This window comes from Muscardinus avellanarius (assembly GCF_963383645.1).
Source record: "Muscardinus avellanarius genome assembly, chromosome: X".
NCBI lineage: Eukaryota > Metazoa > Chordata > Mammalia > Rodentia > Gliridae > Muscardinus > Muscardinus avellanarius.
In genome coordinates this window covers 109,317,096-109,344,539 of record NC_137792.1, presented here as the reverse complement: position 1 = coordinate 109,344,539, position 27,444 = coordinate 109,317,096, and the positions used below count along the sequence as shown (strand labels likewise).

At 37.9% G+C, this 27,444-nt stretch overlaps 1 protein-coding gene across 2 annotated transcripts in view; it reads right to left on the bottom strand.

Annotated features, from left to right (window-relative positions):
* Window positions 1-27,444, bottom strand: part of KIF4A (kinesin family member 4A) — a gene marked incomplete at both ends in the record, with an annotated part of 112,261 nt that overhangs the window by 37,021 nt on the left and 47,796 nt on the right. For both annotated transcript variants that reach the window (XM_080719639.1, XM_080719640.1), the window contains 8 exons: window positions 8,594-8,704; window positions 9,691-9,835; window positions 10,976-11,079; window positions 20,166-20,351; window positions 21,204-21,260; window positions 24,427-24,532; window positions 24,647-24,705; window positions 26,924-27,056. In XM_080719639.1, the coding sequence (XP_080575765.1) occupies window positions 8,594-8,704; window positions 9,691-9,835; window positions 10,976-11,079; window positions 20,166-20,351; window positions 21,204-21,260; window positions 24,427-24,532; window positions 24,647-24,705; window positions 26,924-27,056 (901 nt within the window). The remainder of the gene's footprint in view (window positions 1-8,593; window positions 8,705-9,690; window positions 9,836-10,975; window positions 11,080-20,165; window positions 20,352-21,203; window positions 21,261-24,426; window positions 24,533-24,646; window positions 24,706-26,923; window positions 27,057-27,444) is intronic.

Below are 27,444 nucleotides of genomic sequence, written 5' to 3'. Positions count from 1 at the left end.
CTGGCTAACCAACAAGACATGGCCAATAATTCAGAGGGGATAATCATAGAACATAAGTTAAGTAATTGAACTGTTCTTTAGAGGCAAAGGAAAAAAGCATGTCTATGACAGTAATTTTAACCTGTGGAAGATAAGAATTTATAGAGTGTTACTTACTTAAAAAAGAAAATTAAAACAAAAAAATGCAGCTTAAGTGTTCTTGGAGTGAGATTTTACATTTGTAAATTCAAACCACATATGCTCTTTGAAAGTCATCCATGTACATTATTGCTAGGAAGAAAATCATCAAAAGACACAGAAATCTATACCTTATAAAAGGATTGGTTTTTTGTTTCAAGTTTTTAGATTTACTAGATAGCCCATATTTGAGAATGTCTATCAACCATGCCACACAAAGAAAATAAATATTTCCAAAGTTTTCTCTTCAGAAGCTATTTACAAGTACTTCTGTTTGCCAGATTGTTTTGCAACTGGTTAACTAATATATATCTATCTAAAAGCTCATTCAAGCATTTTGAATTAGTAGGTTTTCCTGTAAAAGAGTATTCAGAATTATTCTATGTTGTGGCCTCTGAGGCTATGGGAGGTAGGAGTGGAGCCTGGGAATCTGGGTCAGCATCATATGCCAACATCAGTTTATGTCTGTCCTTTGGCACATAGTCCAATACTAGATATTCTTTAGCATTCTATATAAAATGTTCTCTATATTTTTCAGGTGCTGGTCAGATTCTTGAATTAGCTCCTTCTCTCTCTCTCTCTCTCTTTCTCTCTCTCTCTCTCTCTCTGTGTGTGTGTATGTGTGTGTCTCTCTCTTTCTCTCTTTCTCTCTCTCTCTCTCTCTCTCTCTGTGTATGTGTGTGTGTGTGTGTGTGTGTGTGTGTGTGTGTGTGTGTGTGTGACTAGGGATTGAAGCCAGGGATATTCTACCTCTGATCTATAATCTCAAGACCTTTTATTTTTTGTTTGTTGAAACAGGGTCTTACAAGGTTGTGAAAGACTCAGTAAGTTGCTGAGGTTGGTCTTGAACCATGTGATTCTCCTGTCTTAGCCTCTCAAGTACTGAGGTCACAGGTGTGCACCACCATGCCTGGCTATCTGTTCCTTTGATAAATGTAGTACTTCTGTTTACAGGACTGCCAGTCCCAGCATATCCACAAGTTTCAGTTTTACATCTCTCACTAAAATAATTTTGTACCTTATAAATTGGGTATTGTTTCACAGTGTCCTGAAGTCAACTTGGTTGTAATGTATTTGTTTCTGATGTATTCTTCAAATTCATCAAATATTTTTTGCATTGCACTAAGGAGAAATTATTGCACCAAAGCTCTTCCTTAACAATGAAAAAAAAAGTCTTTCCATATGGATGTTAAGATAGTCACTTAAGTTTTATCCAGAAGTTGCCTACATACTTCTCTCTTAAGCTTTTTTCCTTATTTCCAACAAAGATCCAGATACTCTGTAGTGATCTTTTAAAGATTCCTCTATCAAACCATTAACATGTCTCAATAACATCCACAACAATCCTCAGGAGTCATGCAGAAGGATTTCTCAAGAAACATCCATGTTTTGTGTTCAGTATACCTCCAGTCCTGTATCTCCTTTCTTTTTTCTTTTGCACTACTAGGGATTGAACTCAGGAGTGCTCTACCACTGAGCTATACCACTCAGTCCTTTTTATTTTGAGACAGGGTCTCACATAAGTTGCTCAGGCTGGCTTTGAACTTGTGATTCACCTATTTCAGTCTCCTAAGTAGCTGAGATTATAGGCACAACCACTGAGAATGAATCTTATGCTGTTTTTAAAATATTTTTGTTGGTATACAATTCACATATACTTAAAATATACAATTCAATTAATTTGAGTATATTCAGAGTGGTACAACAAACATCACTAACTTTAGGATATTTCTTTCACCTGAAAAGGAAATTCCCCATTAGCAGCCATTCTCCTTTCCACCTATGGCCCCAGGAAACAATTAATCTATTTATTCTGGACATTTCAAATAAACAGAATCACATAATATGAGATTTTTTGCGACTGCATTCTTTCACTTAAGAGTGTTTTCAAAGATCAACCAGGTGTAGCATGCATGAGTCCCTTATTTCTAATTTATTTATTTTTTAGTGCAGAAGAAAGAACCCCAGGGCATTCTACTTCCAACTAACATCCCCAGCCCTTTTTATTTTCTACTGTGAAACAGGGTCTAAGTTGCTGAGGTTGTTCTTAAACCTGTGATTCTTCTGTCTCAGCCTCCTAAGTACTGGGATTACAGGTGTGTGCTATCATGCCTAGCTTCCTTATTTCTTTTTATTGCCAAATAATATTTTCTTTTATAAATATATAACTTTTTTGGTGGTACTGGAGATAGAACCCAGGGGCATTTTACCTCCGAGGTACACCTCCATCCTTATTATTTTATTCTTTAATTTAAAACAAGGTCTCACTGAGTTGCAAAGGGTCTCACTAAGTACCCGAGACTGTCCGCAAACCGTGATCCTCCTGTCTTCAGCCTTCCAAATGCTGAGATTATAAGCGTGCGCCATCGTGCCTGGCTATATAACATTTTATCTATCCACTTATTAGTTGGTGAACATATGGATTGTTTCTACTTTTTGGCTATTATGAATAATGTATGGAAGATGTACAAGTTTTTTATAGACATGTTTTCAATTTTCTTGGTTATAAACCTAAATCATATGGTAACTCTAGGTATAGCTTTTGGAGGAATTTAAACGTTTTTCAAAGTAGCTTTCCATTTTACATTCTCAGTAGCAATGTATGAGGGTTCTCTTTCTTTTTTTAGGGGGTGAGGGGTTGTTCTAGGGATGGAACCCAGAGGCCTTTTACCTTCAGGCTACACTCCCAGACCTGTTTTCTATTTTATTTGGAAACAGGGTCTCACTAAGTTGCTGAGAGCCTCACTAAGTAGCTGAGGCTGGCTTTGAACCTGTGAGATCCTCCTGTCTCAGCCTCCCAAGCGTGGGGATTACAAGCGTGCGCCACCAGGCCCGGCGGTTCTCATTTCTTTATATCTTCACTGATGTCTTTTTAATTATATCTATAGTAGATATAAAGTGATGTTTCATTGTGATTTTGATTTACTTTTCCCTGATGATTATGTTGAATACTTTTACAGGTAGTAATTGGCCACTTTTTACAGTGGGTTTTACAGGTAGTAATTGGCCACTTGTTATTGTGGGTTTTGCTTCTTAGAAAAACTAGTGATATAATCAGAAATATTTTCAAAACTCAGGGTATGTTTTTCAGTGCTAAGATTAAGTGTTTTGATGTGCTTTTCTTTGAACTTGATGAAACATCATGCTCTATCTGCCGCATCTTCAGATATTTTGTACAAGTACTGTACGGACAAATAAATCCAAATGGCTTTGGGCTGCCCACTATTATACCTAAACGCAACAAAACACATGGAGGCTTTGAAAATCTTTTTCAAAGGGCTGGAGGTGTACCTTGGAGGTAGAATGCCCGAGGTAGAATGCCCCTGGGTTCCATCTCCAGTACTGCCAGTACTAACCATAATGCTACAGTTAAGATTTTGTTTTTTCTAGTTCCTTGAGCTGCATCTTGCCTAGAGTAAATATCTAGTTTATATTCTCTTCAATGGCAGTTTTGTCTATTTCAAATTCTTCCCTTGCCAGGCATGGTGGTTCATTCATGTTATTCCAGTATTTGGAAGGCTAAGACAGGAAGATAACAGGTTTGTGGTCAGTCTCAGCAATTTAGTGAGGCCCTCCAAAATTTAGTGAGAACTTGTTTCAAAATAAAAAAATAAAAGAGAGCTGAGGGTATAGCTTGGAGGTAGAATGCCTGAGGTCAATCCCCAAAACAATAAAAGAAAAAAAAATAAATCCCCATGATAAGCCTTTGAGGTATTTGTGATTAGAATCATTTAGAATGTGCCAAATTATTTGTGAAATCTTTCTTTTCTATCATTAAAGTCATAGGGGGCAAGCAGAAAATGAACATGTCCTCCAGGCAAGGTATTACACTAGAGCACCTAATGTTTTTATTGATATAGTTATAATTTATGCATTTTTTGTGGTACTAGGAAATGAACCCAGGGGCATTCTAATTCTGTTCTATACCACCATCTCTTCCTTTGCTTTCTTTTGCATTAAGAAAATATTTTGTAGTATAACATATTAATTCCTTATTTATTATTTCCCTGTATCTTTTGGGATGTTTGTTTGTTTGTTTGTTTGTTTATTTATTTATTTATATTTTGTGTGTGTTACTGGGGGTGGAAATCAGGGGCTTTTCTACCTCCAGGCTATACTCCCAGACCTATTTTTTATATTTTAATTGGAAACAGTGTCTTACTAAGTTGCTAAGAGCCTCACTAAGTAGCTGAGGCTGGTTTTGAACCTGTGCGATCCTCCTGTCTCAGCCTCCCAAGCACTGAGATTACAAGTGTGAGCTACCATGCCTGGCTGCTTTTATTTATTTTGGTACTATGGATTGAAACTATGGGCATCCTACCACTAAGCTACATCCCAGCCCTTTTTAAAATTTGAAACAGGATCTTGCTAAGTTGCTGAGGCTGCCTTTGAATCTGGAATCTGCCTGTCTCGTTCTCCCAGGTATTGGGATTATAGCCGTGAGCCACCATGACAGTTTTAAGTTATTTTCTTACTATTCTAGTACTTACAGTAAACATCTTAACTCATTAGAACTGTTTTCAGACTTATATTGACTTAAATCCAGTAAGATTTAGAAATGCTATTCCTATATAACTCGATTCCTCTTCCTTTGTTGTACCATTTTATTATGTATATTACATGCATATGTAATCCCCACATGTTATTATAATTATTAATTAATATAATTTGTCTTTTAAATAAGCTGAGAGAAGAAAGTGGAACAAGTACGTATTTACAGTTTCTTATACTGATTTTCTTATTCACCTTTTCTGGCTCTTCTCATTTTTTCCTGTGTATTCTCATTATCATCTGATACCATTTCCTTAAATATAACTTTGTTCCCATCTGCCTTGTTCAAGCTGTTATTGTCAGATGTATTACACATCTATATGTTATATAGGCCCATCTATATAATCATGTATGCGTAGTTTTATACAACTGCTGTTTGGCTAAATTAAGAGAAGAAAGGAGATAAAATATGTAACTATATTCTCCTTTAGAATCACCTACATTAACTAGGCACGATGGTGCATGCTTGTAATACCAGTACTTGGGAGGCTGAGGCAGGAGGATCAGATTGAAGGTTCGAAGGCAGCCCCAGCAACTTAGTGAGGCTGTCAGTAACTTAGTGAGATTCTATTTTCAAATAATAAAATAAAACAGGCTGGGGATGTTGCTAACAGGTAGAATGCCCACGAGTTCAATACCCAGAACCACACAAAATAAAGAAAGGGAAAAAAAAAAGAATTATCTACATAATTACCTTTACTGGTACTCTTTGTTCTTATCTTTTCTGCAGATTTAAATGACTATCTGGCATCACTTGTTCTTAGCCTCAATAAGTTTTTAGTACTTCCTGTAAGATAAGTCTATTAGTAATACATTCTTTTAGCTTTTATTTGGAAATTTTAGAATGTGTGTGTGTGTGGGGGGGTACTGGGGATGGAACCCAGGGGCATTCTACCTCTGAACTACACCTCTATCCCCATTTTATGTTTTATTTGAAACAGTGTTTCACTAAGTTGTGGAAGGTTTTGCTATAAGTTGCTGAGCCTGGCCACTACACTGTGATCCTCCTGTCTCAGTCTTTCAGTTACTGGGATTAAAAACATGCACCATCGTGCCTGGCTTTGTCTTCATTTTTGAAAGACAACTTTCTCATATATAAGATTCTTGGAGAGAGTATTTTACTTTGGCACTCTGAATATGTTGCCTTACTACTTCTGACCTTCAGTGTTTCTGGGGTGATTTCAGCTGTTAATTCTATTCAGATTTCTTTGTATGCGATGAATCATTTTATCTTGATGCTTTTGAGGTTTTTCTTTTTCTTAAAACATTTTGACTAATGTGTCTGGGTATGATTTCTTATTTTTCCTACTCAGAATTCATTGAGCATCTTGGATGTACAAATTAGAGTGTGTGTGTGTGTGTGTGTGTGTGTGTGTGTGTGTGTATTTGGTGGTACTGGGGTTCCTGGAAGCCCTTCTACCTCCGAACTACACTCCCAGACCTATTTTTTATATATTTTTATTTTGAAACAGGGTCTCAAGCTAGCGTGGCTGGCTTCGAACCTGCGCGATCCTCCTGTCTCCGCCTCCCAAGCGCAGGGATTACAAGCATGCGCCACCACACCGGGCCAGATTAGTATTTTAAAATCAAATTTGGGAAGGTTAGAGCCATTCCGTCTTTGAATATTTTTACTGTTGTTTCACTTAGTGTTCTTATGGAGTTAACTTAGTCTCCTCTTGGTTGCTTACTGCCAAAATTTCTGTTATTTTAAACTGCACTTTTAACTTGAACTTTCCCATATTCTGTCCCCTAGTGAAGTCAGTCTCCTTAGCAGGGGCTACATTTTTATGGACATTCCTGTGGCTGATGACTTGGGGGTGCGGCAGCAGTTTATTTCTCTGAGTGATTTTAGAAGTAGGATTCTGCATAGAGGAAGTATACCCTATGACTTGTCTCTGCTCACATGAAATGTATGTCCTCTCATTGGTGGGCCGGGTTAATCAGCACTCAGTATTCCTGGCCTTCTGCAGTATGGGTAGAATGTGGGTACTTTGTGGAAACAACTCCTCAGATCTCCTGGCTGCTCTTGCTAGAAACAGAGCTTTAGCAACATGGAGCTATGGGGAATGAAAAACGGTAGAGACTGCCTCCTACTGGGAGGAAACCATAGCTATCAGTTGAAAATAAGTAGAAGGAAATGGCCATATCTCAAATGCTATTGATTCACATTCTTAATGAGATTTAAGATTTTTGTAAATAGATGGAAAATGCTATGGATTCCTGTTTTCACCAAGATATAGCACATTTTCCTGAATAAATGCTTATTTGCTGTATGCCTTCAGGACAGCTTCCAGAGGTTTTTCTACTGGTTGTTTCATAAATGTCATCAGTTCTGAGGTTTGGTTTGGTTTTGCTGGGAAGCATCCATGAGGCAAGTCAAGCTGCTATTCTGGAAGTGCTTCTCTTCTTTTGATCTCTTGACCAAACACATTACAATCTGGCCAATTCTAAACATTTTCACAAATAAACGTTTTTCCAGTAAGATTTACAAAAACATTACTAATACTCTATTTCAGGCTCTTAAAATCTTTCTGAATCATGCAAGATGTTTCTGTGTTGTGGGCTCGAGTTTTCTTAAAACGTCAGCCTGTATTCCTTGCTCGCAAGCATACATTTTTTTCATACATTTTGCTGTTTTTACTTTGTTCTTTAAAAACCTTAAACATTTTAAATTACTAACAAAGTTAATACTTCTTGAATCTTTAGTGATCCCACTTCAAATTACCTTTCCAAACGAATCTTCTACTGCTACCCTTATCCTACCGAGGCCAGCCACTATTTCTTGAATATGGCTATGAAGTTGTCTGTTATGCCTTTGTTCTTGGTGTTCCATCTATCTAGAATGTCCTGACTTATCACTATCAAAGTCATCCTTGTTGTTCAGGGCCTGTTCAGCTATCATTTTCTCAATTCAACTAGAAATGTGTTTTCCTGTCTTTTAGTTACTATGAACTCTTATATCAGTTTTATGGCATGGGTTTCTTTATTGCTTGTATTGAGAAATCCAGGCATATACTTTATCTTCCTCTTTAGACAAGACTTTTTTTTGGTATTGGGGATTAAACCCAGGGCCATTCTATCTCTGAACTATACCACCGGCCCTATTTTATTTTTTATTTTGAAACACGGTCTCACTAAGTTGCAGAGGCTGGCCTTGAACCTGCAATCCTCCTGTATCAGCCTCCTAAGTACAGGCATGTGCCAGCACGTTCAGCTTAAACAAGACATATTTGTGTTTGTGTGGGACTGGGGATGGAAGCCAGGTGCTTTCTACCTCCGGGCTACACTCTTAAACCTATTTTATATTTTATTTTGAAACAGGGTCTCACTAAGTTGCTGAGAGCCTCACTAACTAGCTGAGGCTGGCTTCGAACCTGCGTGATCCTCCTGTCTCAGCCTCCCAAGATCTGGGATACAAGCGTGCACCACCTCTCCCAGCTCAAACAAGACATTCTTTAAAAGCAGAGTTCATATATTACTCATGTTTCTATTTTCCATGTATTTATTACCTTACACAAAATGGACATGTCATACAAAGGTACTAAATCCATGAGTATGTCATTTTTTGTATGTGTGATACTGGGGATTTCCCAGAGGTATTCTGCCTCTGAGCTACACCCCAGCCCTTTTTACTTTTATTTTGAAATGAGGTCTCGCTAAGTTGATGAGCATCTCACTACTTGCTGAGGCTGTCTTAGAACCTGCAATCCTCCCATCTCAGCTTCCCAAGTATGGGATTACAGGAGTTCACCACCACACTTGGCTACATGTTTCTTCTTTAAGACATCAGATATTTGAAGAAAATCTTAATATTGTTAGAATAGAGAAAAGTTTATTAGCTGGGTCTTTGAGACCTTTTACTTACTCTTTCTTTTAACTGGATTACTTCTTTGTCTTTTTCTTGCTTCCACTGTCTAAACTTCTCGGCATCCTCTTTCATCTGACGCATTAACTGTACTCGCTGGGTTTTCATCATCTGTAAAAAACAAAATCCAGTACAAGTCTTAGTCATCTACATTTTCTTCTAGGCTGACATGCAGATGGGCAGTTACTATTAAGAAAGAAAACCAAGAGCCAAGCTGAGAAGGCCACCAACAGATTTTCTGATTAGGCTTTTAATACCCCTTGCTATGTTTGCAGTTTCCAAGTATAGACTATACATATGAACATTCTGAAGAAATAACATACAAATGTTACCTACAAGCTAAATCTAGCACTGAATTCACTGTATATAAATGTAATTTCAAGGAAATAGCTATTAAGCCTCAAGGACAAATCCACCTAGCAACCATTGTATTATAAAGGTTTCAGTGCAAATGACCTCTAGCCACTAATTTGTAGATTCTACAAGCTAAACATTCACTAAGAATATTCTTTATCTGTTACCTTGTTATTCCATTAAGAAATTGTGCCACATTATCATGGAAGGATATTACCACTATATATTGAGATATCTTTGTCCTTTGGTTTCAGACACTCAACAATTAACATTAACATAACATTAATTTAATAACATTAAACTTTGAATGTAAAACAAATTGAATGCCAAAGCTGGATTTTCTTTTTCAGAATCTAGATGATAGCCAACACAATGTCCCACAGAAGAGACATCTGTGGAGATCATCACACTTGAAATGACTGTCCTGTCTGCTACTTTCTTTCTTTTTTTTTTTTTTTTCCGGTGGTACTGGAGTTCCTGGAAGCCCTTCTATCTCCGGGCTACACTCCCAGACCTATTTTTACATTTTTATTTGGAAACAGGGTCTCCTAAGCCAGCGCGCGCGGCTGGCTTCGAACCTGCGCGATCCTCCTGTCTCTGCCTCCCAAGCGCGGGGATTACAAGCGTGCGCCACCACGCCCGGCTCTGTCTGCTACTTTCTAACCTGAAAACAGTTCTATAGTATATCTAAATGGAACACCTGTAAGTCCCAATGTGTAAATGCAAAGATGAGAATTTATTACCCGTATCTCCTGGTTCAGTTTGGAGACAGTATGTTCTGTGGATTCTTTCAGTTTGAGAAGTTTGGATTGTTCATTTAGTTTCTTCTTCAAATCAGCTATTTGACTTTCCAGTTCCTGGAGACGTTTGCGGCGACGTTCACTCAACCTAAAAAGATGTAGTAGGAATGAAGACTACCAGTAGCAAAACCAAACTCCTAAACATATGAGAGTCCCAGGTTCACAACTCTGATGTATTAAAATAGTCACCTTTAAAATAACAAAGACTACACAATCAATCCAAACTGTCTCAATAATGGGAGCTTAATACCAGAGTAAAACAACCTATGTCTTGGGTATGCAACAATGAACTACTTCAATATACCCCTCCCACCATTCTGCATCAAAAAGATGGTTCTTTGAAGGCATTTCACTTCACTTTAGCTTTAAGGCATAATTTTGACGATTATTATAAAAGTCTGAGACAGAAAATAAACATTCAGCATAACTTTTTTAAAAATGAGATTTAGATTCAAGAGAGGTAAGTCACTGAGTAAAAAGAAGACAGAATAACCAATAAGGCCAATGTCTAAAGAAGAGTAGGAATTCTGGTCATCGTTTTAGGTTTATTCTTAACTGATTAAGGGATGGCTAGATTGATTTTTAATCACTATTCTGAAAATTAATTCTATCCACATGCTAATTTACCATCAGTTCAGGGGCAAATAAACTGTGGCTGTCTAGAGGGTATGATCATCTTTCATTCAAAAGCTAGCTGGCATGCTAGTAAGTTCTTCTTTGATCATGCCATCCTGAATTGATTCTCCTGCATCTGAAACTTTAAAACAAATACTTCCTAAGAAACTTATTTTGGCCAAGTGTGGTGGCGCACGTTTGTAATCCCAGTCCTTGGAAGGCTAAGACAGGAGAATCTCAGGTCTGCGATTAGCCTCAACTACTTAGTGAAGCTCACTGCAATTTAGTGCAACCCTATTTCAAAACAAAGAATAAAAAATAGGGCTATGGGTATAGCTCGGAGGTAGAATGCCCTGGGTTCAATTCCCAGTACTGCTCCCCTAAAAAGAAAGAAAACTTTATTTGCTATTAATTTTGTGCTCTGTTATGGCATTCTTTTATTGTTATCCTGCAATGTTACTTAAAACAAGAATCTCTTAACTTTTCTTGTGTTTGGGTATCCTTACCACACTAGATTTAAATCCCTTAGTGGCAATAAATGGGCTTCCTACTTCTCTGTTCCCTCTAAAACTCCTTATCCATAGCAGGTACTTAATATTGACTTTATTCTTACTTGGCTTGGTTGACATCCTTCTTTGCTGTCTGAATTTCAAGAACCAATTCTTCCTTTTCTTTTTGCAGATTGATGACTTCCAATTCCAGACTTTTGATGCTATCCTAGAAAGTTTATAGGACAGAGCGTAAGAAAGCATGACACTGTACAAGAAGAATATCACTTCAACATTCTGCGGCTCTGGGAACTATAAATGAGATTTCACCACTTCAGTTACATATGAAAAACATTTGTTCTGATTGGAAGGTTAAAATTATATAGAAGGCAGACTTAGCATCCAGAGGCTTGGGTTTGAATCTTGACGGCAACACTCACTATCTAGTTCCCTTAAGGAAAAGTCACTTTTAGCCTTAGTGACTGCTATCTTTTTATTTTTTGTGGTACTGGGGATGGAACCCAGGGACATTCTACCTCCGAGCTACACCCACAGCCCTATTTTTTATTCTTTATTTTTATTTTATTTTTTTGGTGGTACTGGGGTTCCTGGAAGCCCTTCTACCTCCGGGCTACACTCCCAGACCTATTTTACATTTTTATTTGGAAACAGGGTCTCCTAAGCCTGCGCGATCCTCCTGTCTCTGCCTCCCAAGCGCGGGGATTACAAGTGTGCGCCGCCACGCCCGGCTTATTCTTTATTTTTCAACAGGATCTCACTGAGTTGCAAAGGCCCTAAGTTGTTGAGGCTGTCTGGGAACCGCGATACTCCTGTCTCAGCCTCCCAGATGCTGGGATTACAAGTATGTGCCACCATGCCTGGCCTTAGACTGCTATCTTTAAAAAGGCTAGCTTGCAAGTTAGGTTTTGTGTGTGTCTGGGAACTAAAATTCTGGTAGGGTTCCTGCCATTTCTTAACTAATAAAAGTGGCTCACTAATGCCTAAAATAAGTGCATAGCATAATTTTCCTTGTATATCTCTCTTCTTTCTGGGAATCAAGGCAATGACTGTCTGCCTGACTGATCCTTGGTAAAAGCCCTGAACTCCCAGGTCCAGGGGGGTTTCCCTGGAAAACAGTATTTCATACATGATAATACATTAATGGAGGAGCGAAGGGATTCTTGTTAGACTACACTGGGAGAGGATTTGAGGAAGCCTGCATCTACTTTCCTCCAGAGTTTGCCCATGTGCCTTTCTCTGTGCCAATTTTCCTTTATATCCTTTCATTGTAACAAATCTTAATTGTGGTATGGCTATTTGCTGAGTCTCATGAGCCCTCCTAGTGAAGCACTGGATCTAGGGGAGGGTCTTAGGGATTCCTAAGACTTTCCCTGTTTATGTATGTAATTAACAATTAACATGAGGCAGGCACAGTGGTGACCATCTATAGTCCCAGCTACTCAAGAGTCTGATGCAGGAAATCAGTTTAGCCTAGGAGCTCCATGGCAGCCTGGGTAACATAATGAAATCCCTCTACCAAATAAAGAAACAAATCCCCCAATAAAATGTACCACACAGTGTTGTTAGGAAGACTGAATATGATAAAATATATATATTTTATAAACTGCAAATAGCTGTACAAATATTCTTCTATCAGAACTTTCAAACAAATCGGTTCAATACCAACTGCAGTTCTATATGCATTCAAGAAGCAAATTCTAGAAACTGAAGTTTGGCGGTTTCCAAGAATGAGAAAGCCCAAAGATCAGAGTACAACCTGTTTCTGTTAACCAAAAAAGAGTAAAGGAAACTGACCAAATGAAGAGTTTACAGACAAGAGGATTATATGAAAGCTCCAGATCAGCACTGGATTGACACAAAGCAGAGGCAGGTTAGGTACGGTTGTGACACAGAAGTTTCTACCCAGATGTAGTGTTGTTTTCCAATCAATATTCTGAGCCATTCTAGTATAAACAATACAAATCAATCGCAATGCTTTATATTTAAACTTGTCAATAACAATAAGAAAATTAATTGAATAATAAAATAATTAGACTTCCAGGAAGATGGCGACCGAGAAAAGCGGGGCTTAAGAGCCACGCTAACAACCAATCTCCATTACCACAAAATCAGCGCCTTTCATAGCCAGAAAACACCATCACCAAAGAAACAAAAAAAATCACCAGGCTCCAGAGAGAAAGTGGACTGAGAACAGAGCTCAGAGCCACAGAGGAGATAACCGGCCTCACGCCCGAGGACGCGGCAGCAGCGCCATACTGCCGGTGGAAGCGGCAAAATTCACCAGACGGCTACAGCAAGCCAAGGTGAGACGCTGCGGAACAGCCAGGCGGGATTTCTCGCCGCAGGTAAAATCTAAAGCTCCCAGTGGCTGAGCTCAGCACACGCCGCAGGGATTCAGAGTGGAAATCAAAACCAAGAAGAAATATGCCAGCCTCACGGCCGAGGGCGTAGCAACGGCGTCATATTGTCACCGGCGGCAGCAGCAGAGAATTCACCTATTCCAGTACAGCTACATCTGCGTACTCAAGAACAGTGAGTCAAATTGCAGGCCACAGAGGAGAAATCCCAGTACTGTACTCCCTGGGACTTGACCCAGTGGGGGAGGGGCGGTGGCAGAGATATCACACCATAGGAGAACGTGCAACCTGGCAACCCCCACAGTCTAAAGCAGCCTCTATCGACTCTCTGGGTCGGAGACTCTGTGATACAACCCAGTAAAGGAGTAGTGGGGTCTGAGATACTACAGACTCGAGATCCAGAGCACCTTAAGTGAAGTCATAGTTTCCCAAGGGAAGAACCCAGAGAAGGCACAAACATCCGAAATCATGGGAAAGAGGAATAACACTGGAGCAATGAATGCCCACAACCCCACAACATCAGAACCCGATAAAACAGAAAATCAGAGATTTCTAGAAGATCAAATCAGGAAAATAACTGTAGAAATAATAGAGGTGCTTCGAAAAGAACTCAGAGAGAGCTAAAAAGAGATAAAGGATGCAATTAATGAAGTAAAGGCATCAATTCAAAGCACAAACAACCGATTAGAACACATGGAGAACAGAATCTCGCTCTTAGAAGATGATCATTCCAAAAATGAACGCATAGTTTCTAATCTAGGAAAAAATATCCGACAGCAGGAATCTGATACTGAAGAAATATGGGCCCATTTTAAGAGAGCTAACCTAAGAATAATTGGAATAGAGGAGGGAAAAGAAAGTGAAACCAAAGGGATCAACAATCTCTTCAAGGGAGTAATAGCAGAAAATTTTCCAAACATAGAGCAAGAGGTTGATACACAGGTCCAGGAAACTTATAGAACTCCCTTTAGACAGGATCGGTGAAGAGGATCCCCACGCCACATAATTGTCAAAATGACCAATGTGGAAGCCAAGCAGAGAATCTTAAAAGCAACAAAAACAAAGGGCCAAGTGACATTCAGAGGCAAACCAATTAGAATCACTCCAGACTTCCCAAACCAAGTCATGAGAGCCAGAAGGGCTTGGAGTAACATATTCCAAACTCTGAAAGAAAACAACTTCCAGCCAAAAATTTCCTACCCAGCAAAACTTTCTATCAAATTAGATGGAGAAATAAGAAGCTTCCATGACAAACAGAAACTGAAGGAATTTTTGTTTTCAAAACCAGCACTAGAGAAAATACTCAAAGAGATTAACTACAAAGAAGAAATAGGTAACACACACCAGAACCAGAGAAACAAGAGTTTCCATCCAACAGACAACTAAGATTGGTTATCTGTGGAGATTCATTATTTATGTTAGTCTTTTACCTATCTCTAAATGGTATTGTTTGCCTTTATTGTTGTTAATTTTTAGGATTTGTAGTTGGAATATTAATATACCTTCAGATATAGCATTTGGAAATATTTTATCCCATTCTATTAGTAACTGTTAACTCTGTTTACATTGTCTTTGGATGTACAATATTTTTTTTTTAGGGAGTTTGTATACTCTTCTTTTGCCTGTGCCATTGAAATCATATGCAAGAAATCACTGCCAATTTCAGTGTTGTGAGGTTTTATGACCCAGATTTTCTCCTAAAAGTTTATAGTCTTAAGATTTATATTTAGGTCTTTTATCTATTTTGAGTTAATATTTGTATATGGGATTAGGTAAGGGTCCAACTTTATTCTTTTCCATGTAATTATTATGTTTCAACAATATTTAGCTAAATTATTATTATTTCTACCACCAAATGTTCGTGGAAACCTTGTCAAAAATAACGACAATATAGGGAAGAATTTAGCTCTAGGCTTTTACTTAACTCCAATGGTTTATATATCTGCCTTTAGAATAGTACTACACTGTTTCAATTACTGTAGCTTTATATGGTTTGAAATCAGAAAATATATATCTTCTAGCTTTGTTCTTTTTCAAGATCGTTTTGGGTATCTAGAGTCCATATTCCATATTGGGATAGAGTTTTTTTCTGAAAAATAAATATATAAATATATGATAGTTTCACCTAAAAAAATAGAAAAAAATATTCTCTGGTAAGAAAGAAAGTAAAAAGAAATATTGAAATGTTATCTTTAAGTCATCAAAAGCTTGGTATCAGACAAATGAAACTGTTATGTGAGATTATCATTTTTAATTTTGGATAAACTGCTATAATACTAGATGTCAACCACTAAGCCAAGCATGGGAGGGAGGGATGGGGAGAGAATGGGGTGGGGATCGGTTGGGGGCTGACTGGGCGATGTGTGCATGTATGTCTACAAAAGTTTGTATCCCACTATGATGTATGAATACAGTGCACCAATAAAAAAATAAATTAATTAAAAAAAATACTCAGGCAAAAGTCCCAGAAAAAAATATATAAAATAATTATAAATACATGCATGGACAGACATATTTATTTTTACTTTCAGAATGTCTTATGAATATATTCTAGTGAAAATTCATCCAGATAATATATATAAAGGCCAAATCCCCTTAACTAGTCTCACCTCTACCAAAACTCCAGTTCTGTTTCCAGAAGTATCCATAGTTATCAGCTTATAATCTTCCAGAAATTTTTCCTAGCCTATTACATATTATATATCTAAATTTATACATATTATATAATATTAAATATTAGACAATATATGTTAAGTGATATCATGTTAAATGTAAATTTGTATTAGGTACTATGTTATGTAATTGTCTAGAATATATAATAATATGCATAAATATATAAAGCATAGTGTGTGTGTGTGTGTGTGTGTGTGTGTGTGTGTGTGTATCAAACAAATAGAATAACACTTTAGGGAGTGGGGATGTAGCACAGTGATAGTATAGCACTTGCCTAGCATACATGAAGCCCTGGGTTCAGTCTTTAGCACCACAAATAAAAGAATTATATTACATGAATAATAATATATTATTCTGTAACTTGTCTTTTTTATTCAATTGGTTTTAGAGACCATTTGATTTTGCTTCATTCATTTTTCTGCCATGATGAAATATTCTTGTACACATCTTCTGTGTCACTTTTAAGATTTCACTAGAGAAACGGAATTATAGAATCATGAGAACACCCATTTTTATTTTTTACAAATGCTGCACACACTACTAAATTGTTGCCCAGAGTGGCCATTCCAATTTCCACTCCTGCCACCTAAAGGTATATTGCACCTCTGTCAACATTTGAAATTATGACACTTCAGACCCTGTTTCAAAATAAAAAATAGGGCTGCAGGTGTAGCTCCGAGGTACAATGCCCCTGGGTTCATCCCCAGTACCACAAAAAATTAGGACTGGGGGTATAGCTTGGGGGTAAAATGCTCCTGGGTTCAACCCCCAGCACCACACAAAATATAAATAAAATGAAAAATTCTAATTTTAGAAATGAGGACATGATTTACCTGTGAGAAAAAAGGTACTATTTACATTTAAATTTCATTTCTTCGTATAGTTGAGATTTGGGAGCTCAAGGATATTTGATTCCAATGGAAAAAGGACTGGATGTCTTATTATAGTTACTACAGTTCATCACTCACACCTCCTCCTTATAGGGTTAGAAATATACTAGTAGACCTCATGTCCCTTGTTTCTGGGCAAAAGTGTAAGTAGAATAATTTATCATCCCTACTAATAATCTTTTGTTTATCCTGGAAAAGCCAAAATATATTTGACCTAAACAAGGCTGTATTGTATGTCTATGTAGCAGGAATGATTGACACACTCTCTCCTGAAATCCCATGAAAAACTTCCCCAAAAGTTGCAAAAAACCAACAAGAATGAAAAGAGAAGACAGATGAGCAATACCAACAGCCTTTATTTATTTATTTATTTATTATTTTTGGTGGTACTGGGGGGGGGTGGAACCCAGAGGCCTTTTACCTCTGAGCTATACTCCCAGACCTATTTTTATTTTGAAACAGGGTCTCACTAAGTTGCTGAGAGCCTCACTAAGTAGCTGAGGCTGGCTTCGAACTTGTATAATCATCCCGTCTCAGCCTCCCAAGCACGGAGATTACAAGCATGCGCCACCACGCCCGGCTTATTTATTTGGTAGTACTGGGGATGGGACATAGGGGCTTTCTACCTCTGGGCTATACTCCCAGACCTATTTTTTAATATTTTATTTGGAAACAGGGACTTACTAGGTTGCTGAGAGCCTCACTAAGTAGGTGAGGTTGGCTTTGAACCTGCACAACCCTCATTTCGTCTCCCAAGTACTGGGATTATAAGCAACTGGGATTATAAACGTTCACCACAACACCCAGCTTACCAACCGACTTTAGAAGAAGAAAACAGTTGGGTAAGTGGTAACTAACTTTCAGAATGGAAAAAGCTAACATATAACTCCAACAAGACAAAGGCTAAGAAGCAGCAAGCCAATTTGTATCACAGAACCAGAGAAGAGTAGAGGCTTTTTGGACTGGTGGAACTTCAAATGCTGAATTTAGAGACACCAGACACAGCTAAAAACAGGATTGAAGTACCACACTGCTGATGGAGGTTAAATAAAAGTCTGTACAGGACTAGGACTCCAACTCACTTATTTCCCTCTGGATTACCAGAACGGTGGCATATCACTGCTCCATGCAGGATAATGAAATATTTATTTATGGAAACTGAATAGTCCAGGAAAAACCCATGCTTATAAAACTTCCTATAGACTTTTGGGGCCTTGTGCTTAAACATGAATAGATAGCCAAGGATCACTACAAATTTGAGGAAGCTTCTTATATGAAAGAGAATAAAATATACTAAAGTAAATAGAGAAAAGAAGAAAGACAGGAAAACAAAACAAGAAAACAAGCAAGACTGTGTGTGTGTGTGTGTGTGTGTGTGTGTGTGTGTGTGTGTGTGTTACTGGGGATTGAAATCGGGGTGTTACACCTCTGAGCCACAGCTTAGCCCTATTTTTTGTTGTTGCTGTTTAGAAACAGAGTCTCCTCAAGTTGTTGAGGATTGGCCACAATCCTGCAATCCTCCTGTCTCAGTTTCTCAAGTACTGAGATTACAGGTATACTCCACGATGCCTGGCTAAGAAGACTATTATTTTTGCTGTTGTTATTATTATTTCTTCTTCTTCTTCTTCTTCTTCTTATTATTATTATTATTATTATTATTATTACTACTACTACTACTACTACTACTACTACTACTACTACTACTACTATTGCAGCACTGAGGATTGAATCCAGGAGCATTCTACCTCCAAGTTACACCCCCAGCCCTATGTTTTATTCTTTATTTTCAAACAGGGTCTCACTAACATGTGGAGGGCCTCACTAAATAGCTGAGGCTAGCTGCAAACTTCTAATTCTTCTGTCTCAGCTTCCTAAGTACTAGAATTACCAGTATGCACCACCACGCCTGACAAAGAAAATCTTAATAAATATTATTTGCTTTCTTTAGATGTAGGCAGTGTATCAGTGAAAAAAAACTTGAAAGCTGTATAAAGAAACAATTAGAGGAGCAAAATGAAATCTTAGTAGAAGAAAATCTCCCAGAGACTGAGGGAAAAAGACAAAAATTTGAAAATAGAAAGAAGGTAAGAAAAGCAGAAAGACAGTCTCAGAAATGAGATTTCTGATTAAGATGAGTACAAGAAAAATAAAGAATATAAAATTAAGCATCATTATTAAGGCAAGAAAGCTTTCCAAAAAAGAGAAATACATACTTTTTGACTGAAAGGACCCATCAAGCATCAAACACAATCAGTAAAAGACCCATACTAAGGCATATCACTGTGAAACTAAATTACGCTTGGGGACAAAGAAAAAAATCCTAAAAATCTCCAGGCCAAAAACAAAGCAAAACAAAATAAATCCCAACCTCCTCACAGGTCAAATCAAATTATCAATAATTATAATGGAATTCTTGACAACAATGGAAATACAATACAATGGAGCAAGACCTTCAACATTCTAAAGAAAGGCTTGGCACAGTGTTCCATACTTGCAATCTCAGTGATTGGGGAGGCTGAGGCAGAAGGATTGCAAGTTCAAGGTCAACACGGGCAACTTAGTGAGAGCCTCTCTCAAAATAAGATGTAGCTCAGTGGTAGAACACCCCTGAGATCAATCCCTAGTACCGAACAGATCAATCCCAAACAATTACCATAGAATTCTAACTCTAGCCATACCAGCAAGTATAAAAGCAAAAAATTATATTCTCAGGGAGGCAAGCTTTAAAATATTTTCCTTTTATGTATGTATTCTCAGCAACCTATTGGAATTACAGTCACCAAAACAAAGAGGTATACTGAGAAGGAGGAAGACATAGAAATTGTTTCAACAAAAAGAGAGTGAAGTAAAGCAAATACCCGGAATGATAATCCCAGGTTGATGGCCAGGCAGTAGCACTAGCAAAGGGAATTAGAACAGATAAAGGCCTGATTATTAATTAGCAACAGCTAGATTGAACTACTACTTGAGTGCTCGATTCGGCAGCACTTATACTAAAGTTGGAACTACTACTTGAAAAAGTTGAGCCATTTTCCAAGTCACATGAAACCCGCTACTAGTTTTTTTTATAATTCATATAACACAGAATATCTACTGAAAAACGGGACTTTCTCAGAAACCAAGCATCGTTATTGCAACAAAATTTCTCTCTAAGTAGGAACCACATTTATTTTAACATTATAAAATTATTAAATACCTGTTGTAGAAATAATGTATGATATTAGATTAAATGGAACACAGTTATTCAGGATTGAATGTGTCCTTTAAAAAAACAACAACAGTACAATTCTGGTTTGACCATGCACCTTATATTTCTTTTCTTTGAGTGAAAAGATAGTAGACATAAATGAATGGTGCCTTAGAAAACAATTTACCTGGTACTGAAACCGAATGGGCTGTAGGTGGCTGTCATTCTGAGTGATCTTCCTAGCAAGGGCCTCTTTCAATGCAAGGGTTTTATTCAACTCAATCAGTTCCTTTGACATCTGAGCTTGACGCAGAGCGTGTTGAGTGCTGAAAGTATCAGAAGTAGTGCTGGTCTCCCGACTGGTTCCCACTGGCTGAAAAAGATAATAAGATAATGGAGGATCATGATTTGCAAAGGAAACTAGAAATTGGAGTTTGTTAGGCACGATTTCATCAAGTCTCAGCCATTTCTCCATTAGCTGTATGTCTATTCATTCACTACTGTGGCTTTTCATATATTTGCTTTAAACTTTTGAAAGATAAGCTAGCCTATTTCCCTGTTCACATAGGCACCCTCTTATGTACTTTGACTCTCTTTTAGAGCCAGTTTTCTTGTTCTCTTTATTGGTCTGGCCAACACTCTCACTCCTAACTTCTTATGGAAACTACCAATATGTAGTAATTTTAGGTGTAAAAGGCTGTTTTAAGCAAACCGTTCTCTGGCCTTTCATTTTGACTTTACTCCAAAACATCTAATATATTTTATCTATCTTTGTGTTCTAACCATTCAAAATAATTTCTTTGTTTCTTATTAAAGGCCCTGACCAGTCCATCCATAGATAAGGATTCTGAGAAAAATTCTCTTCGATTTCTCTTCTGATGCTTCCTTAGAGTTTGCCAGTTCCCTAATTAGTTCCTCCCATTTTAGCTTGTTAGTTGATGCAGAATACTAGCATCTAACAGGAAATAAGCAAGCCGCATTGCAAATGTGCTTTGTGACATCCCTGAGAAGTCCTGCTACCCATTACCCAATATACCCCTAGAGATCAGCCTATGTAAGCTAGGGATTTTATAAAACTGAGATTTATACTACATACTTCTGAATTTCCAGGGCATTCTATGGTAAATGGTAGTAATCACAGATTCTCTTCTTCAGCCAAGTGATAAATGATAGGAAATGGCACAGTTAGAGCTCCTGGTTCCACACAAAGGGACCAATTACTTACAGCTTCTGGTTCCGCCTCAGTATCAATGGCTGCAGTCATGCAAGCAACAGTTTCATCCTGCAGTGACAAATGTTTTGATTTAGGAAAAGATTCTGAAGTGTAGTTCACTAGTGGATTTTATATTAGTTACTTAATATTTTTTCAAGTGCACACAGACTACTTAAGGTGCTGGGCCCATTTTTTAGTCACAGCTATCCTAAAAGCCACAGGTTTCCATTTCCTACCTCTCAAGAGTCTTTCTTCTTTATAAAGGACAATTGTGTAGCCTTTGTGAAAAAAAAAATAAGGTCATGTGGCAAGTGACATATTTATTGTACTTTTCTTGCTCTGCCAAAGAACAAGGAAAGAGAATGGAACACTCAGCTATTTCTACAGGCCAAAGTTTAACCCCTTTTATAGACTTTACCATTTATCTTTATGTTTCTGCTGCTAAGTATACACTCCATTAAGTACAAGTTTAACCACTTCTTGCAGGCATACTATCCTAGAACGAGACAAAATAAGAACAATGTGCCAGGTGCAGTGGAGCCCACCTGTAATCCCAATATTTGGGAGGCCAAGACAGGAGTATTGCAGGTTGGAGGCCAGCTTCAGCATCTTAGTGAGACCCTCAGGAATGTAGTGAGACTCTGTTTCAAACTAAAAATTGTAAGGGCTGGGTGTGGAGTTCAGAGGTAGAATGTCCCCAATTTCAATCCCAAACTTAAAAAAAATTGGCAATATATCTGAAAGATAAAGGGTTATTTTTATATTATGGTCAACCAAGAGAACAAGATCCTACTCCTTAAGGAAGTAAGAGCCTAGGGTATACCCCAGGAAAATTGCTCATAAAGTCAGACAAATGTAGTGTCTATTCCTAATATAGCTAAGAAGTGATCATATGGAGCTACTCTAGGTAATTTAGTACTCTATCTTAGTACTATATCCTATATATGTATATATCCTAGTACCCTAATACTCTAGGTACTAGGAAAGATAGGCTAAACACTAGTTCCCTCCCAAGTGAATGACCAGTTCCTTTTGGGTCACTGGAACAACAAACACCTAGAAAGGAAACTTAAAACTATGGATTAGGATTAATTTATTTATAGAACATCATCTGAGTAATCTCTGTTATTACCACTAAAATTTAAGCTTTACTTGGTATTGTAACATATAGATTACTGTTTCTGTTTAAGTGATTCCGCAAAGACCTGTGAAAAAGTATTATTCCAGAAATTCACATGATTAAGGAAGTCATGGCAAAAGAGCTATTTATTGGATTAATAGCCAAGGAAGAATTTAGGGTTAGCACATGGAGTCACTATACAAGTCCTATGAAATATTACACAGTTAAGTATCAGCATATTAAAAGGCAAGAAGTGAAAAGGCTATTAGTAAATTCTGTTTGTAAAGCTGTTCCCTTATTCTGCCCCCAAATTCACGACCACATGAGGCTCAAAAAGAACTTAAATGAAGCTCTGGTGTTTCATCATTCTTTCCCATCATGATTTATAATACTGGTATTTCTCCAATTGTGGAACACATTAAATCCTTCTTTAAAAAGAAGAGCAGGAGCCATGCGTGGTGGTGCATGCTTATAATCCCAGTATTCCAGAGACTGAGACAGGAGGATCACGGTTTGTGGACAGCTTCAGCTACTTAGTGAGGCCCTTTGCAAGTCAGTCAGACCCTGTTTCAAAATAAAGAATAAAAATAGGACTGGGGATGTAGTTCAAAGGTAGAATGCCCCTGGGTTCCATCCCCAGTAACTAAAAAAAAAGAGCAGAAAAATTTGTTATACATAAATGGGTAACCATTTTCTATTTTCAATACAAGTGCTAGTTGATTATAGGTCTATTCTAAATTGTGAGGGATTATAACACAGGTTTTTGGAGACTTTTTCTAGGACCTTCCAGAAGGTTGGGATCAAAGTAGATGGATTAATCTTTGAAGAAGACATGTTACTGTGGGTATACCTTTGGCTTGTAGCCAAGTGAAATTTCATAATGCTTAAGGTTTAATCTTCATTCTATAGTGATATGTTTTTCATAAAAAGAGCAAGGTTCTGCTTTCACAATCCTAAACAAAACACATACAAATCAAATTTTATTTCAATCTTATGGCCTGCTCTCCTGCTTCCAATAATTCTAAGGCTATAACTTAAAACCTCTTGTAAGTAAAAGATATTATTTGCTAAAGGTGATGATCAGGGGATTAAGCGTAGGGTTCACTGAGCTACATTAACCAGCAAAACATTCTAAATTAAGTTTATGCTTGTAGGTTATAGGTAATACCATTACTGGGCATGCAAAATTATTTTTCTGGAACTTGTCTTGGAGGAGGGAGTATAAATAAAAATTTGGTTTTTGTAAGAACAAAAAGGTCTGCATGAATTTCTCACAGGTGACTGCAACAAGGAGGTTTGCTTAAATTATATTTTAAGGGAAGAAATGGCACACTCTGGTGCTTAAACCACCAGGAGGAACAGCCAGGAACAATGATTGCCTTAACTGAAAATGAAGTGTTCACCCATCACTTAAAATAAAAATAGATTTAATCCAGAATGAAGGGCACAAGCACTTACATTTGAAACATTTTACTTTCACTGTAATGAGTCTTAATAAAAGCCACAGGATACATTGTGTGTTATTCCAAAAAAATATGTAGCTGGGAGGGGCTCTGAACAATAGACATAGAGAACTCTGATTCAAGAGTCCAGCAGGAGCCTTGAATAAAAGGGTTTACTCTGCCTAACTGTGACAGTGGATGGAAGCCAAGAACTTTATCAGTTTGTGGCAATCTTTAGCACTCTCCTACTGTGTGGGCCAAGTGCATTGTAGTGGCAGACAGCAATTCTACAGAGTTCCTTGGAGCCAGCCACTACTAATACCTTCCTGTACAGGCATACCATATGATCACCAGTCATAGTGCCATATCCTCAGTGAGGATGCTTCAACTTATTGTATTAACCTGGTTCCATAGGGTTCATCTTTCCTATGTGACTCAAAGCCCCAGAAATGCAGTGAACAATGGTGCCCTGGATCATTATTTTCTAAGCTTGTAAATTTGGGCCACAATAGGCACCTATACCCTAGATTATCTCCATTTTGAGGTAGCGCACACAAGGTAAGGCTGGGGGTGGGGGAGCTCAGCAGTAGAGGGCTTGCCTGGCATGTGTAAGGCCCTGAGTTTCCCCAGCACTGCTGAAAGTGTTATGCCTATTTCTTTTTACTTGGCTTACCGATAGCTGGGTAATCACTTGTTGCAGGTTACATATTATCTGTACATTTTCTTTTAATTCTTGGTCTTCCAAAGTCTCCACCAGCTTTTGAAGATCCAGTTTGCAGCTGAAAATTTGAGCAAAAGAACCCAAGAGTTAACCATACTGCAAAGGCCAACAGATCCATGATTAGATATAAAGGTGGTATATGCTGCTAACAAATATCTGGTAGGAAACTTACGCTGCATGCTGCCTGAGCTCTTCTAGCTTGGCGTTCATTTTTTCGTTCGCTTGTTCTGTCTGCAACAAAGACCCAGGAGATCATCAGTGGCAGTGCCTGGCAGCACCACTTAATTATGCTCTCTCCCCTACTACTATGGATAAAAATCTAGGTAGAAAGGATACCTCTTTTGCTGTAATGGAGGATTTAGTGGGCTTTGGTTTATTTAGTGAGAAATGTGTTTTTAACAGAGTCACGGAAATTAGCCCTGAAGTCAACATGAACTCCTAAAATTAGCATCCAAGCAGCTGGGTTTTGTTTGCCATGAAGCTCAGACTATGGGGTGGAGTGTGAAGGCTTAATTCCATAGAGAACTTTGCAACTGGAGGAAAAAGCAATACTTCCTGGCATGTTATTCCCTGCTGTTTGGAAAAAAAAAAACACTTTAAACTGCCTCCTACACTGCACTGTTCCCTAGACCTAGCATCAGGGCATTTAAAACATAAAAGGGCCTCACACCAAATTCGAGCTGAGATTTTTAAAAAGTTACACTATCTGATATGGTAGGCTAGTTTTAGCAAAAGGAAGCAAGAAGAAGGGTAAAGCACAAGAATGATGTTAGCAAAAAAAGAAATGGCAGAAGGCAGCTATGTTTTGGGAAGGATGATGGTTATTTTCAGTTTTATTTCTATCACAGAATCTGTGACATACTGAATGCTGCAAGATTTAGGAAGGACAGTTTATATAGGAGAAAAATGTTGTGCTTGTTATGAATATCAAACTATAAGACTATCAGGCAGCCACTGTAACAACCTTATAAAGGTCAAATGAGTATGTGACTAGAATGACAATACTGTGTTATGTCAGCCACATTCGCACACACATGAAACACAGCTTCTACAGTTACTTCAAGGGCATAAAGTAGCCGGGCGTGGCGGCGCACACTTGTAATCCCCGCGCTTGGGAGGTGGAGACAGGAGGATGGCGCAGGTTCGAAGCCAGCCGCGCGTGCTGGCTTAGGAGACCCTGTTTCCAAAAATAAAAAATAGGTCTGGGAGTGTAGCCCGGAGGAAGAAGGGCTTCCAAGAACACCAGTACCACCACCAAAAAAAAAAAGGCATAAAGTACAGCACTGGAGACAGAGTTGTATATAAAAATTCCTTAGATTCTACTTTCATCCTTCTTCTAGTAACAGATTATACAATGGACGAAGGATTTGGTCTCCTTTAAAGGAAACTTTAAGCGGCTCACCTCTACTTGACTAGAGAACACTAAATGCATGAAGGTGTATAAGTTAGAGGATCAAATTACATTTTAGTTGAAATTCATTTTTGCTTCTGGCGACAGTTGTACAATCAACAACTGAGTTATATTTAACCTAGTAGGAAAACCTTAGTGACAAAACCAGCACACACGGATCTCAGAAGTGACTATCAGACAGGTTAGAACTTGTATAATCAGTCGCAATAGTGACCTACTATTTGGAAACTAACCATATGGAAAATGAATTAAAATTAATTTCCTAGCTGTTGTATTTTTCCATGGCAGCTGTTAGGATTATATGTGAAATGTGACAATATTAGGGAAGGGAGATAGGAAAGAATTAAAATCTTAGCAAAGAAACAGTTACTTGGTACAGGATGAGTATCCCTTTTCTAAAATACTTAGGAATAGAAGTGTTTCAGACAAATTTTTTTTCAGATTTGGGAATACATGATTCACGATGAGATTTCATAGAGATGAGAACAAAGTCTAAACACAGAATTCATTTATGTTTCAGACACATCTTATACACATAGCCTGAAGCAATTTTACATAACATTTTTAGTGCATCTGCATCTTGACTGTGACCCATCACGTGAGGTTAGGTGTGGAATTTTCCACTGTGGCATCATTCCAATGCTCAAAGAGCTCTGGATTTTGGAGCATTTCATATTTTAAGTTATCAGATTATGGATGCTCAACCTGTATCATGAATAAAGACTAAGCAGGATTTAAGGTAACAAAGGGACTTGGTTCTTTCCTTTCCAGTATTTTAGAACAAACCTATTTAAAAATGGGATTCAGGTAGATTCTTTATGGTGGATATATAGGTCTTTGCTGCAAAATTCTAACTATTCTGGATGTCTGATTACAAGCCCATGTATTTACCCCACAGGGGATCCCTAGAGGATATAGAAATACAAATATATTTCTTCCCATATAATTTGTCTTTCATAATGAGAAGCATGTTAAATCCTTTGGAAATTAAAGCCGGTAAATATCCAGAGTGCTGGTATTTTAGTCTTGGGGCCTCACCAAAATGATCCTCTCCATCATCTGGGCTGTCTGACCAGCTGCCTCACTCAAACCACGACTTAATTTTTCATTCTCCTCTACCAGGGACTGATTCTTCTCCAGTAGGGATTGTAGATTCTCCGATGGTTCCACACTAAAACAAAGTAACATTGCAGAAAAATAACCGACTGATAACATCTCTATCAAAGGTGGATATGAATATATATCCCACAAATCTTTTTTATAGGGGTTGGGTTAAAATTCCCTCGCAAAATTCTGGGAATCTATATCCAACCCTATCTATCCTCCTAGTCAAGGAGTATATTAGATAAACAAAAAACTCTGAAGTGTTTTAATGGTTGAAGGGAGGTAATAATTCAGAGTCAGATCTGGTTGTAATAGGAATGACAAACCTTCCCCTTGCCTCTTGGTTTAGGATCTTTCTATTTATATTGTGTAGCTAAGAAGCAGAGGCTAACTATACATCTAAATTGCATACTCTTTTCCTCTTCTTCCTAAGATATTAATCTGATTAGGGATGT